The sequence below is a fragment of the Bos taurus genome, chromosome 6, assembly GCF_002263795.3.
Source record: "Bos taurus isolate L1 Dominette 01449 registration number 42190680 breed Hereford chromosome 6, ARS-UCD2.0, whole genome shotgun sequence".
Lineage (NCBI taxonomy): Eukaryota > Metazoa > Chordata > Mammalia > Artiodactyla > Bovidae > Bos > Bos taurus.
This window is the reverse complement of record NC_037333.1, coordinates 99,401,818-99,415,801: the sequence shown is the minus strand read 5'-3', so window position 1 is coordinate 99,415,801 and position 13,984 is coordinate 99,401,818. Positions and strand designations below refer to the sequence as shown.

The following is a 13,984-nucleotide window of genomic DNA, read 5'->3' as shown; positions in this document are numbered from 1 at the left end:
GCTAAGTATGTATTAATGACCTAGAGCCAGACATCCTGGAATGTGAAGTCAAGTGGGCCTTAGAAAGCATCACTACGAACAAAGCTAGTGGAGGTGATGGAATTCCAGTTGAGCTATTCCAAATCCTGAAAGATGATGCTGTGAAAGTGCTGCACTCAATATGCCAGCAAATTTGGAAAACTCAGCAGTGGCCACAGGACTGGAAAAGGTCAGTTTTCATTCCAATCCCAAAGAAAGGCAATGCCAAAGAATGCTCAAACTACTGCACAATTGCACTCATCTCACACGCTAGTAAAGTAATGCTCAAAATTCTCCAAGCCAGGCTTCAGCAATACATGAACCATGAACTTCCTGATGCGCAAGCTGGTTTTAGAAAAGGCAGAGGAACCAGAGATCAAATTGCCAACATCCACTGGATCATGGAAAAAGCAAGAGAGTTCCAGAAAAACATCTATTTCTGCTTTATTGACTATGCCAAAGCCTTTGACTGTGTGGATCACAATAAACTGTGGAAAATTCTGAAAGAGATGGGAATACCAGATCACCTGATCTGCCTCTTGAGAAATTTGTATGCAGGTCAGGAAGCAGCAGTTAGAACTGGACATGGAACAACAGACTGGTTCCAAATAGGAAAAGGAGTATGTCAAGGCTGTATATTGTCACCCTGAGAAATGCTGGACTGGAAGAAACACAAGCTGGAATCAAGATTGCCGGGAGAAATATCAATAACCTCAGATATGCAGATGACACCACCCTTATGGCAGAAAGTGAAGAGGAACTCAAAAGCCTCTTGATGAAAGTGAAAGTGCAGAGTGAAAAAGTTGGCTTAAAGCTCAACATTCAGAAAACGAAGATCATGGCATCTGGTCCCATCGCTTCATGGGAAATAGATGGGGAAACAGAGAAACAGTGTCAGACTTTATTTTTCTGGGCTCCAAAATCACTGCAGATGGTGACTGCAGCCATGAAATTAAAAGACGCTTACTCCTTGGAAGGAAAGTTATGACCAACCTAGACAGCATATTCAAAAGCAGAGACATTACTTTGCCAACAAAGGTCCATCTAGTCAAGGCTATGGTTTTTCCAGTGGTCATGTATGGATGTGAAAGTTGGACTGTGAAGAAGGCTGAGCGCCAAAGAATTGATGCTTTTGAATTGTGCTGCTGGAGAAGACTCTTGAGAGTCCCTTGGACTGCAAGGAGATCCAACCAGTCCATTCTGAAGGAGATCAGCCCTGGGATTTCTTTGGAAGGAATGATGCTAAAGCTGAAACTCCAATACTTTGGCTACCTCATGCGAAGAATTGACTCATTGGAAAAGACTCTGATGCTGGGAGGGATTGGGGACAAGAAGAGAAGGGGATGACAGAGGATGAGATGGCTGGATGGCATCACTGACTCAATGGACATGAGTCTCAGTGAACTCCAGGAGTTGGTGATGCACAGAGAGGCCTGGCGTGCTTCGATTCACGGGGTCGCAAAGAGTCGGACACAACTGAGCGACTGATCTGATCTGATCTGATCTGATGTATTAATGAAAACTAAGAGAAACATAGAACATATTTTGTGTGCATTGTGATCATACATATTCACAAGTTTGTAAATTTACGGATAAATTAAGGTTGACAATAAAACGTAACAGTGCAGCACTTATAAATAAATATGCAGTGTTAACCCACTCACAGATAGCTAGGGACAACAGTTCTAATGGCTCCAATCAAACCAGAGTAGTTTTCATGTTAAATGTAGTATTAGGGTATTAAGAAACTAATTACTTCAAAAGTTATTTTATGGGTGGCTTCCTTGAACATGTTTTTTCTTTTTAAAAGCTTGTTATTTTCTCCCAGTTAAGGAAGTGATCCTGGGGAAGCTGGTATTTCCTTGGTTCTAAACTATACCAGTGCTAAAGCAAAACAAACCCCAACCTCATTAATTCTATTTTTGGTCTAGTTTCCAAGGCAGTTTTCACAAAAACTATTCTCAGCCCACTGTTTTCAGCTTTGTAACATCAACCTTCAGTAGCCAGAAACTGTTACACTTTGTGTAATCCCTTGACACACAAGTTCTATCATAGATCACTTTATTCCACCTGCCTCTCAAGGGTAAAGGGGAAAAAAAGGCTCTGTCTTCCCATTGATTTTAAAGTTTCTTTCTTAAAATCACTGTTGTGAGATGTGTTCCCACCTAAGTTTTATAACCTTGGTTACCTCAAGTTCATCAGCATCAAATTTCTGGTGGAACCCTCCCCAAATTGGAACTGTGAGTCTCAGTTGTGTCCAACTCTTTGCCACCCTATGGACGCATGTAGCCTCTATCCATGGAATTCTCCAGGCAAGAATACTGGAGTGGGTGGCCATTCCCTTCTCCAGGGGATCTTCCCAACTCAGGGATTGAACCTGGGTCCCCTGCATTGCAGGCAGATTCTTTACCATCTGAGCCACCAGGGAAACCCTTCTCAGCAACTGTACAAACAAGAAAAAAGGGAATCGGGAAGAGTTTCTAGTTCCAAGAGGCCACTGACCTGACCTTGAGCAATCTACTTCACTTCTGTAATACAAACTGCAGTACCTGCATTCAAAAAAGAATGCTTCCGGAACTAGCTTCCGTGCTTTGAGTTTCTAAGATAAAATGGAATTTAATAGAAGATTTTATGAAACAATCTTATTGCCCGGCCCAATTTCCTAAACGGTCAAGGATAAAAAAAATTGTAAAACTGGATTCCCCCCCTGCCCAAATTTCTACTTGCACCACTGTATTACCAAATAAGCTGAAGTCTGTCTCTCTCCAACTTTTTAAAAACCATACTAGCATTATATCTATTTATTCTTCAAGGTGAAGTAAAGGCAATCTGTAGAGATGGAAATTTTAAAAGTCCTTATGAATTCAATCAGGTCAGATGAAATCCACTGGTAGAAGTGCATTCTCTGCCGCGGACTCAAAAGAAGCTGGAGGGTCACAATGTGGTCAAGTGTAGGAGACTCTCAAACCTCTGATATCTATGATTCTGAGAAAAGACAGAGGAAACAAAAGTCCTGATGGGGGAGCGCGAGAAGCCAAGCGTCAGGGTCCGATGACAGGTTAGAAGGGAAGGTGCGTGTCTTAAGTTTACTCCTAACTCTCCCGAGAAGAGGTGTGAGGCGCGGCTACTAGAGACGCTGCGAACTCTCAGGGTGGGAGGGACCATCCCGGTTCTAGCGTCGGCCCCAGACCCCGGGGAGGAGGGACTGGAATTGCAGAAAGTAAACTGGAGTCAAGTTGAATCCTGCAGCCATCCCGGGAGCGGCCGCGGTCACCCCGAGAAGCGCACCGTCGCTGGAGTCCGGCTCCCACTGAATTTAGCCGGGCCGGAGCGCGGCGCGGCCAGGAGCTTCACCTGACATTCCGCGGGGCCCCACCCTCGCTCCCTCCCTCCCAGGTGTCCCGGCCCCATCGGGACGCAGCCCGGGACGCGGGGGCTGCGCCTCTCGGGCTCCACTTACTTTGTCACTGGTGCTCTCGGTTTCGTGGTCGCCGCCGGCCGCCTCTCCCTCGCGGGGTGGCGACGCCGCCTCTCCCCCGGGGCCGGGGCCGCCGCCTCCCCGGTGCCTGAGTTCCCACATCTCCGGCTCCCGCGCAGCCGGGCCGGTCTCCTCCAGCGCCCCCAAAATCCGAGCTTGCGCGCGAGGTCTCGAAGTCTGGCCGAGCTGCGGCCACTCACACGCCTCCCCACCCCGCACCCCACCTGGAGGCGCCGCTGCCGCCGCCGCCGCGCCGGGTCACCCCCAAAACGGCATCAACGAGCGAGCGCTCGTGGCCGCCTCCAGCGAGCGCGGCGCCGGGGGCCGGCTCGGGGAGCCCGGCCCGAGCGGAGAAGGCGGGGCCGCGGCGGAGGGCGGCCGCTGGTTGCCAGGTGCGCGTCCCCACGCGGAGGCCCAGGTGGGAGAAGGAGAAAGGACCGGGAGGGCAGGAGCAAGCCTGACCTGCTTTAGCGCTCCGCCGGGGTGCCCGCCGCCCGGGCCCTGCCACTCCCCGCCCCGCCCCCCGGACTCGAGTCAGCCGCTCCAGGCCCCCTACACCTTTCTCCGGGTTCCTGCCTCCTGCAGCCAGGTCACGCGCCGCAGGCCCCACCCCGCCCCGCCCCTCTGCGCTGCACTGCGGTTCCCACAGCCCCGCCTCCCTCGCCGGGGTGACGTCATGGGTCCCGACCCGAGGCTCCGCCCCGGCCTCCTGCGAGCGCGCAGGTGGTGTGGCTTGGAGGCAAGGTGCCGGCTGGAGCGCGCGGGAGGAGCAGGGAGGTGGAGGAGGGTCGAGCTGCTCGCTTGAAAGTGAGGGCTGAGAACTTGTGGACTCGCCCCGGAGCCACTGGGAGGGCCGGAAGAACTCCTCGAGGGCCGCCAGGTCAGTATTGACCGCGCTCGGCCCCTACCCTTTCTCCGGGCTCTCCGCAGCTAGACACACCTCGGCGTTCAAACCTCAGAGGTTCGGGAGGTCCAGAAGCAGAAACCTGTGGGGCAGGATGAACCGGACGACTTGGAGGCATTCTGCCCGGTGTCATCACCTGCAAAAATGGGAGATGCGTTGGCCTCACTGGGAGTCCTGGGATGAGTTGGCCAGTTTCAACTACATGCCCGAACTGCTTCTCCAAGGACTTCGAGCATTGAAATCTCTCAAAAAATTCACTGCCTAGGGCCTGGAGAGGGAACCAGGACTCTGAGATGCCCCCAGGTGTGGTTGCCAACCAGCTAATCTCTAAGCAGTCATGGACCTTGAGCTGCTAAAGTTGGAACAGGAAGGGCACAAGATCCGCCTTAATTCCGTTCCAAATCCTGTTAGAAGGTGATTAGTTTTCTTGACACGTATGTACCACCTGGTCATTACTGACAAGCTGACACATGGGACGAGGGGTAGGGAGGAGACAGGCCATCACACAAACAGGACAGCGTTTAGTAGAACACACTTATAGAAATAAATCAACAATATAAATCTCTCAAGGTCATTACCGACCCATTGAAAACAAGTAATGTGGTTCTGAAAACTGAATAACAAGCAGAAATAAAAAGTCAAAGTAGGACGCACTGAAAACCAGGGCACAAAGACATTATTTTCCATCATCAAATAGATCTTTAAAGCTCTGAGTTCAGATTGGGTCGTCATATTTTCAAAGGGATAGAGAGGAAAATCAGTCTTCTGGGAAGAGCAAAAATGACAAAAGATATGAGAAAATAAGTCCTTTGAGTCACAGTCATGGCGTGGTTATCCTTAAAGAACGGACGACTATAGGGTGACTAGTTTAATCCATTGTTCTTCATTTCTTTGGAGAACCAGAGATGAAGCACTGCCTGATTCTCAGGAACATAAAGTTGAAGAGACTGATGAAGGCAGTGATGGAGTCTCCCATCTGAGGTCTTGTTTAGAAGCCTGAGTTCTAGCTCCACCAATGCCACTAATTGGGTGTGGCCTTGGATAAGTCATTAAGCCTCAGTGTCCCCAACTATAAAGTGGATAGTTGGGAGGATGGCCTTTTGTGGTCCTTTCCAGCTTACAAATGATTCTGCAACTAAAGCCTCTCTTCAATAGACGCCAGTCCTTCCTTGCTCCCGTGGCTCAAGAATAGGGGACCTGATATGGCACTCAAATGGTTTCCTCCTTCCCCTAATCAACCCAAGAGCAATTGAAAACATTTATTTATTTTTGGCTGTGCTGGGTCTTCGTTGCCATGCACGGGCTTTCTCTAGTTGCGGTGAGCAGAAGCTACTCTGTGGAGAACTGGCTTCTCATTGCAGTGGCTTCTTTTGTTGCAGCTTGTGGGTTCTAGAGCACAAGCTTAGTAGTTGCGGTGCTCAGGTTTAGTTGCCCTGCAGCATGCGGAATCTTTTCAGACCGGGGATCAAACCTATGTCCCCTGCATTGGCAGATGCATTCTTAACCACTGGACCGCCAGGGAAGTCCCTGCAAGAGCTCCTTTGACTTTGTTCTGCCTTTGCTGCGGGAGGGGGGGAAAAATGATGAGAAAGGCAGCAAGAAAAGTGCCAGGAGGGAACAATAGCGGACAGGAGCACATGCCAGAAGAAATAGTGGTCCCAGACCAGGAAATGTGGGCCCAGATATTTAGACTGCCAAAGGAAATGGCAACCCATTCCAGTGTTCTTGCCTGGAAAACCCCATGAACAGAGGAGCCTGGTGGGCCACAGTCCATGGGGTCGCAAAGAGTTGGGCATGACTGAACGACTGAGGACAGAGTAGGTTACTACTTTATCTCGCCCTTCCTTAAATTCTACTTCCTGTGTTTCAGCACAGATGGTCATTTCTTTCTGTCTTCAGTATACTTATTGCTACTCATTGAGAGCTTACATTGAACCGAGACAGCAGGAACGACTTTCTATTCATCCTCACAGCCCAATCCCTTGCAAGAGTGCTGGTCCCCACCCTCATGCAGTCAACTCTTTTGTGGAAGAAGTGAGTGAAGAAATGAATGAATAGCAGAGGTACAGCATAACCAGGGAAAGATATATAGTATTTGCATTTTTTAAATAAAAAGTCTGTATTAGCCTTAGAAAGGTATTCACATGTCTTTGTTTTTCACTTGATATGAAAAAGATTGATTTTAAAATGTATTAAAAGGGGGTTATAGTAATGACTAGTACATTTTATTTTAGGTGTATTATGGTATAGTCAACCACACGGGCCTTACTGAGCCCTATGGTGTCAGACTTCCTCAATGTCTTTACTTTTTCATTTTTATCTTTCATTTTCCTTCATTCAGGGAGCTTACCTTCTCAAAGTTTATTACACTTAATGTTCTATGGTACAAATTCTGGCATGTAAATGTTTCTAAGGTCTCACCTGTTGGTTTTACAAGAGTTTAATCTGCTAAAGGGCATTATGTAAACTCCGAGCACAGAGCCTAATCACAGGAGACACTAGGCCAATGTTTCTTGGTGGATTTATAGATTTTCTAGTATGTTGAAATGATTTATAACTTTGAGTGAGGCATTTGCTAGAGGGGGAAGAGAGAGTGCTAACTATTTATATGATTTTTATTAGATTTTTTTTTTTACCTTCTCCTTTGCCCAAAAGATGAAGGGATCCCTTATCACCCTCTTCCCTGAGTACCCAGAATGTTCCCAGACTGGTAAACATTCCCCTCTTGTGTGGGAATTTGAGCTGCTTTCCACATCAGAGGCACAGAGGCGCCCGACTGGAATGTCCCCGGCTTGCCAGTGTAAGAAGAAATCCTCCTCAGCCAAGGTTTCTGGTTGCTTGGACACCCGCACCATAGCTTTTGTCGCTTGATCTGTCCGTCTTTCTCTGTTGCCCTCTGTCAATTCAGTCTGTAAATCAGAGGTAGTTTATTTATTTTTAGCTTTTTAGTTTTATATTGGAGTACAGCCAGTTAACAATGCTGCAACAGTTTTGAGTACACAGCAAAGCGACTCAGCCATACATATGCATGGATTAATAATCTATCAGTGAAGTGTTAGTTGATTAGTTGTATCCAACTCTTTGCAACCCCATGGACTGTAGCCCACCAGGCTCCTCTGTCCATGAGATTTCCCAGGCAAGAATACTGGAATGGGTTGCCATTCCCTTGTCCAGGGAATCTTCCTAACCCAGGGATTGAACCCAGGTCTCCAGCATTGCAGGCAGATTCTTTACCATCTGAGCCACCAATGAAAGTGAAAGTCACTTAGTCATGTCTGACTCCTTGCGGCCCCATGGACTCTATAGTCCATGGAATTCTCCAGGCCAGAATACTGTAGTGGGTAGCCATTCCATTCTCCAGGGGATCTTCCCAACCCAGGGATCAAACCCAGGTCTCCCACATTGCAGGCGGATTCTTTCCCAGCTGAGCCACCAGGGAAGCTCAAGAATAGTGTAGTGGGTAGACTCAGGAATCAAACTAGGGTCTCCTGCATTGTAGGCAGATTCTTTTCCAGCTAAGCTACCAGGAAAGCCCCTCTGAGCCACCAGGGAAACTCCAAATACCTATCAGAGATAGAAATGTATGACTTCAGGCAACCAGAGAAACATTTTGTGGTAAATTATTGAAGGACAATTTATGTGTACATCCTTATTTTCAATGAAACTGCAAAGGAAAATAACAGTGTACCATCAATTACATCTGATTATCACAGGAACAAGTACAGCTGTATAGAAAGAAGCAAATTTTATGTATAGGCAACCCTAGTTTCGGGTCTTCCCTGATGGCTTAGCAATAAAGGATCTGCCTGCAATGCAGGAGCCAAAGGAGACACAGGTTTGATCCCTGGATCAGGAGGATCCCCTGGAGGAGGTCATAGCAGCCCACTTCCAGTATCCTTGCCTGGAGAATCCCATGGACAGAAGAGTCTGGTGGGCTACAGTCATCAGTCAGGTAACTTAATTCTGACGTGCCTCAGTGTCCTCATCTATAAAATGAAGATAATAAGGGTGATAATATTTTCCTCCCAGCATTCTTATGAAGATTAAACTGGTTAATATACATAAAGACATAGAACAGTGCTTGGTCCGAATGAAGCACTCTACAGGTGTTACCTATTATTGCCATTTATATGATTAAAAGCTGTGTTTCTTGAGGAAAGCAATATTCGGCTTTTAAACTCACTAAAGCTGCAACACGCCAGAGGACTTTGAAGAAAAAGGGATATGTTGGCCTTGCTTTGGTAAGGTGGGTACAAATTATGAAATGGGGTAGGGCAACTTTGCAAATAAGTGCAAGGAAATCATCAGTCTGTCAAATTAATTAATTTTTGTTACAGTAAGACTAATGAAATTGGCATTTCCTATTATTAACTGGAACCAATTTACTACCATGTAATTTGCATATGTATTATGACTGAAGAATTCCTTCCATTTCTAGTTTCTCCACTGAATCATAGTAACTGAGCAAAGTATATTTTGGTGCTTTAACTCCTTTGTAAAACAGGCAGTATATTCCTTCTATGACTTTGTAAATTACATTCTAAACAGTGGGTGTGTGTGTGCTTTTGATACAGCATGATCCAACTATTTTTTAATTGTTGAACATGGCTGGATTTGGGCTTCCCAGGTGGTGCTAGTGGTAAAGAACATGCCTGCCAATGCAGAAGACAAAAGAGAGGCTGGTTCAATCCCTAGGTGGAGAAGATTCCCTGGAGAAGGCAATGGTAACCCACTCCAGTATTCTTCCCTGGAGAATCCCATGGATAGAGGAGCCTGGTGGGCTACAGTCCATAGGGTTGCAAAGAGCATCACGACTGAAGAGACTTAGCATGCATAGTTGGATTTATATCCTTTTTGGAAATGGTCATTTAGAGAAGTGGAAGACATTGGTAACTGTCCTTAGAAAAGCTAAATCAATGATTTGCTGCAAATTGTATCAATTGTCTCTGCTCAGTTAATTGCTGAAATCCAGAAGTATCAGTCAAGGTTCTTAGATGCAAGTCTGGCTGACTTAGGAAGACAAAGAATTTATTGAGGGATAATGAGGAGCTCACAGAACTCTTTGGAAAGCTGGAGGACCCAGAATAGAAAACTGGGAGGAATAAAGGATGCCAAGCAGCAGCCAGGACCATAGTCAAAGCCACACCAGCCACCTATGGCCAACATTGCTAGACCCCCTGGGGCAAACCAGCAGAGCCTGCACCATCGCTGTGGGGGCACTCGCCACTGGGTCCCGTTGTTACCATAGCTGACCCTTTCCACTTGTGTTTTACTTACAAACTCTTGTTTATTTAAATTTTACAATAGGAATCATTTCCTAATAATATGCAATAATAGCCATAAGATCTCTTCGTGAAAAAAGACTAATCAGAGAAATGAAAGCTATGCAATTCCCGTTTGTTGCAAGCCATATCAAATACTGTATCTCCTTTAAGAAACTCTTGTAATTTATATTTTAACTGCTCTGAAATCATAGTGTGTCTTACAGTCAATAAGAATAATAAGTAATTAGAAAACATTGTTTTATATTTTAATCGGCCACAGTATTTTTCTTAGCAGTACATAAAATAATGGTGAATTTTTAAAATGATGGCTTAAGTGAGTCAATGAAGTACAACACTTTAAAGATTGACTCTTGTTGGTTAAGAAGATCACATATCTTGGATTTTTCCAGATCCTCCCAAATTGCATGCGTTTCTTTTTCAGTAAAGAGTATTTATCAAACATATAACCATGTATAATAATGGTTTTAATATTTTATTTTTATTGTATTTATTTATTTTTGGCTCGGCTGTGTGGCATGTGGGATCTTAGTTCCCGGAGCAGGGATCACACCTGTGCCACCTGCATTAGAAGCATGGGTTCATAACCACTGGACCACCAGAGAAGTCCCCTGATAATGGTTTTAAACATCTAACAAATATTTTCCATGTCTTTATGTTCTCATAGCAAAAAACAAAAAGATACATTTTGCTAGACTTTATAATTTTTGGTTTAGAAAATATCATCAGCAAGCATGTTTCAGAATTATTTCATTCAGTTCAGTTCAGTCACTTGGTCATGCCTCACTCTTTGCGACCCCATGGACTGCAGTATGCCAGGCTTCCCTGTCCATCACCAACTCCTGGAGCTTACTCAAATTCATGTCCATCGAGTCATGAGTCATGAGTCATGATGCCACCAGAGCATCTATTTTATTCCAGCATATTACAAAAGACTTCTAAAATTAGATGTGTTTTTAGTACCACCTACTGTCTGTCTACTGGTTCCAAATCAGGAAAGGAGTACATCAAGGCTGTGTTTTGTCACCCTGCTTATTTAACTAATATGCAGAGTACATCATGTGAAATGCCGGGCTAGATGAAGCACAAGCTGGAATCAAGATTGCCAGGAGAAATATCAGTAACCTCAGATATGCAGATGACACCACCCTTATGGCAGAAAGCAAAGAGGAACTGATGAGTCTCTTGATGAAAGTGAAAGAGGAGAATGAAAAAGTTGGCTTAAAGCTCAACATCAGAAAACTAAAATCATGGCATTTGGGCCCATGACTTCATGGCAAATAGATGGGAAACAATGGAAACAGTGAGAGATTTTAGTTCTTTGGGCTCCAAAATCACTGCAGGTGGTGATTGTAGCCATGAAATTAAAAGATACTTGTTCCTTGGAAGAAAACCTATGACCAATCTAGACAACATATTAAAAAGCAGAGACATTACTTTGTCAACAAAGGTCCATCTAGTCAAAGCTATGGTTTTTCCAATAGTCATGTGTGGATGTGAGAGTTAGACTATAAAGAAAGCTGAGTGCCAAAGAACTGATGCTTTTGAACCAGTCCATCCTAAAGGAAATCAGTCCTGGGTGTTCATTGGAAGGACTGATGTTGAAGCTGAAACTCCAATACTTTGGCCACCTTATGTGAAGAACTGACTCATTTGAAAAGACCCTGATGCTGGGGAAGATTGAAAGCAGGAGGAGAAGGGGACAACAGAGGATGAGGTGGTTGGATGGCATCACCAACTCGATGGACATGAGTTTGAGTAAGCTCTGGAAGTTGGTGATGGACAGGGAAGCTTGGCGTGCTACAGTCCATGGGGTCGCAAAGAGCTGGACAAGACTGAGCGACTGAACTCAGCTGAACTGTCTGTTGACCCTCTTTTCTCACATTTTGATTTACAAAAAATATTTTTATCATATATTAAGAGATTTAATTGATTTGCTTCCCAAATTAATAGCCTAAATTATTATGGAAATTAAATCAGTCTCATCCATCCTCTTAACAACAATAATTAATGCCTTGATCATTTAGTATCATTTTCTGTATTTAACTGGGGTGGGTTGATGTATGGGAGTAGGAAGGGGCTGTGGCCTTCACTGTGCCCTCCAGGCAGTTGAGAACAGCCTAGAGTAGGAAATTGATTAGAGTATCTTTGGGTGCACCAGAAGAGGGTGTTAACCTAATATGCTTAAGAAGGACCTGTGTTTCTGCTTTTCTCAATAAACCTGGCTTCAGCAACACACCACTCAGATTACTGTACTGCGTTGTTTAGGGAACAAATGCCAAAATGCCTTACTAACTGATTCCGCCAAGATATTTCCAGTCTCTTTGAGGAGGAGTTAGTGGTGCAATGAAAACATTTTATGCAAGGACACTGAGATTTTTATAAGGAAAGACTTTCAATTACCTTACTTGCCAAGCAAATTTAGACAGCCTGGTCATTTGGCACACTTGTCAGGAGAATGAATGAATAGTATCACTCTGTGTAAATATGGATTAAATAAATTATTGAAAACTATACAATCATTAACATACATTAGCAAAGAGGTTTATATGTGTTTCAAAACACCAAGAAAAGTAATATACCAATGTCAGGAAAAACTGACAAATCTTCAGAAATGAGCAAGTCTCTGGCTGTCCTTGTAATAGGTATTTGGTGTTACCTAGTGGTCCTGCTGAGGATTATCTGATACTAAACAGGGATGTACCTTGGACTGTTGTCTTAGGTCAGGCCGCCATGGCAAAAAGTACCACATAGAGAGGGTGACTTACAGACAAGAGAAATTTACTTCTAGCAGTTTTGGAGGCTGGAAGTCCAAGATAGGGTGCCAGCATGGTCAAGTTCTTGTGAGCACCCTCTTTCATGCTGTAGACTGCTGACGTCTCCTTGTATCCTCACACAGGAAAGAGTAGAGAGAAAAAACCAGCCCTAGCATGACTCTTACAAGGTCACTAATCCAATTCATAAGGGCTCCACCCTCCTGACAACATCTCATTCTAATTACCTCCCAAAGGCCTCACTTCCTAATACCATCACACTGAGGGTAGAGGTTCAGTATATGAATTTGTGTGTTGAAGGGACACACAGTCATTCAGTCTATAGAAACTGTCTTTGATCCAATTAAGCTATTTTACAACTCTGTAGGGATGAAAGTTAATTCATGGAAAACTAATAACCATACCCATGGTTCTTGTTCATGGCAATCTAAGTGAATTTTGTTTGATAGAGTAGTCCAACTCTAACTGATGTCTGGTGGCTAGACGCTTAGGGAAGTCAAGTGATGTAGTTCCAGTCCGAACCCAAGGGCTTGAGAACCTGGCGAGTCAGTGGTGTAAATCCCCATCTAAGTAGGAAGGCCCAAGCACTAGGGGTGTGGATGACCAAGGGCAGGAGATGGCTGTCCTAGCTCAAGCAAGGGAACAAACTCATTCATCCTCCACTATTTTTCCTATTGGATGGTGCCTACCCACACCGATGAGGGCAATCTTCTTTACAGATTGAAATGCCAATCTCTTCTGGAAACACCCTCACAGACACATTGAGAAATAATGTTTACCAGCTGTCTGGGCATTCCTTAGCCCAGTTAAGTTGCCACTTAAAATTAACCATCACAGTGGTACAGCCAGGACCCGACCAAGGTCTCACTCTTAATGGAAAAGTTTGTTAGGACTACTGTTTTCTCCTGCGGTCCATCTTCAGCTACCTGCTACTCAGGTAGTCTCCTTAGCCTTCCCTTGTAGCATCTTTACCTCCGCATCATCACCGTCTTGATCCCTTCACCTCTCTTTCTTTTTATGCAGTACAATTTAGCTGTGTCTCAGTTGTCTCAGTGGTATTTCCTACTCCCACTGTTTAAAATATGAAAATCCTTTATCCTGAAGATGACAAGCAAAAGATGCTCCAATTATCAACTGATATTCATCCTCCTAGGAAAGGTGGGTTGGAAGTGTGTGTATGAGGCAGGAGGGTAATTTTAAATAATAACTAATTTTGGTTTTCTATCAGATATGTATTTGGAAATTCATTTTGAAATGTGGGTTCGATCCCTGGTCAGGGAACTAAGATTCCCACATTCCTTGGGACAACTAAGCCTGCGTGCTCTAGAGCCTATTTGCCACAACTAAGACCGAACAGAGGCAAATAAACTAAGTAATTTTAAAAAGAAATAAAACTGGTTTTGTTTTTCAAGGATTTTTACTTCTCCTTTCCTGGTTTTTGGTAGGTTGCTCAGTGCTGTGGTGATTGACTGGATATGAAGGATGATAGAAACGGATGTGTCAAGGATGACAAGGTTTTAACAGTGCA

At 44.8% G+C, this 13,984-nt stretch overlaps 1 protein-coding gene across 1 annotated transcript in view; it reads right to left on the bottom strand.

The window, feature by feature from the left end:
- The window catches only part of CDS1 (CDP-diacylglycerol synthase 1), a 79,957-nt gene extending 75,892 nt beyond the window's left edge, over positions 1-4,065 (bottom strand). The window contains exon 1 of the mRNA XM_003586222.5: positions 3,479-4,065. Coding sequence (XP_003586270.3) covers positions 3,479-3,598 — 120 coding nt within the window. The 5' untranslated portion in view covers positions 3,599-4,065. The remainder of the gene's footprint in view (positions 1-3,478) is intronic.
- Between the last annotated feature and the right edge of the window lie 9,919 nt (positions 4,066-13,984).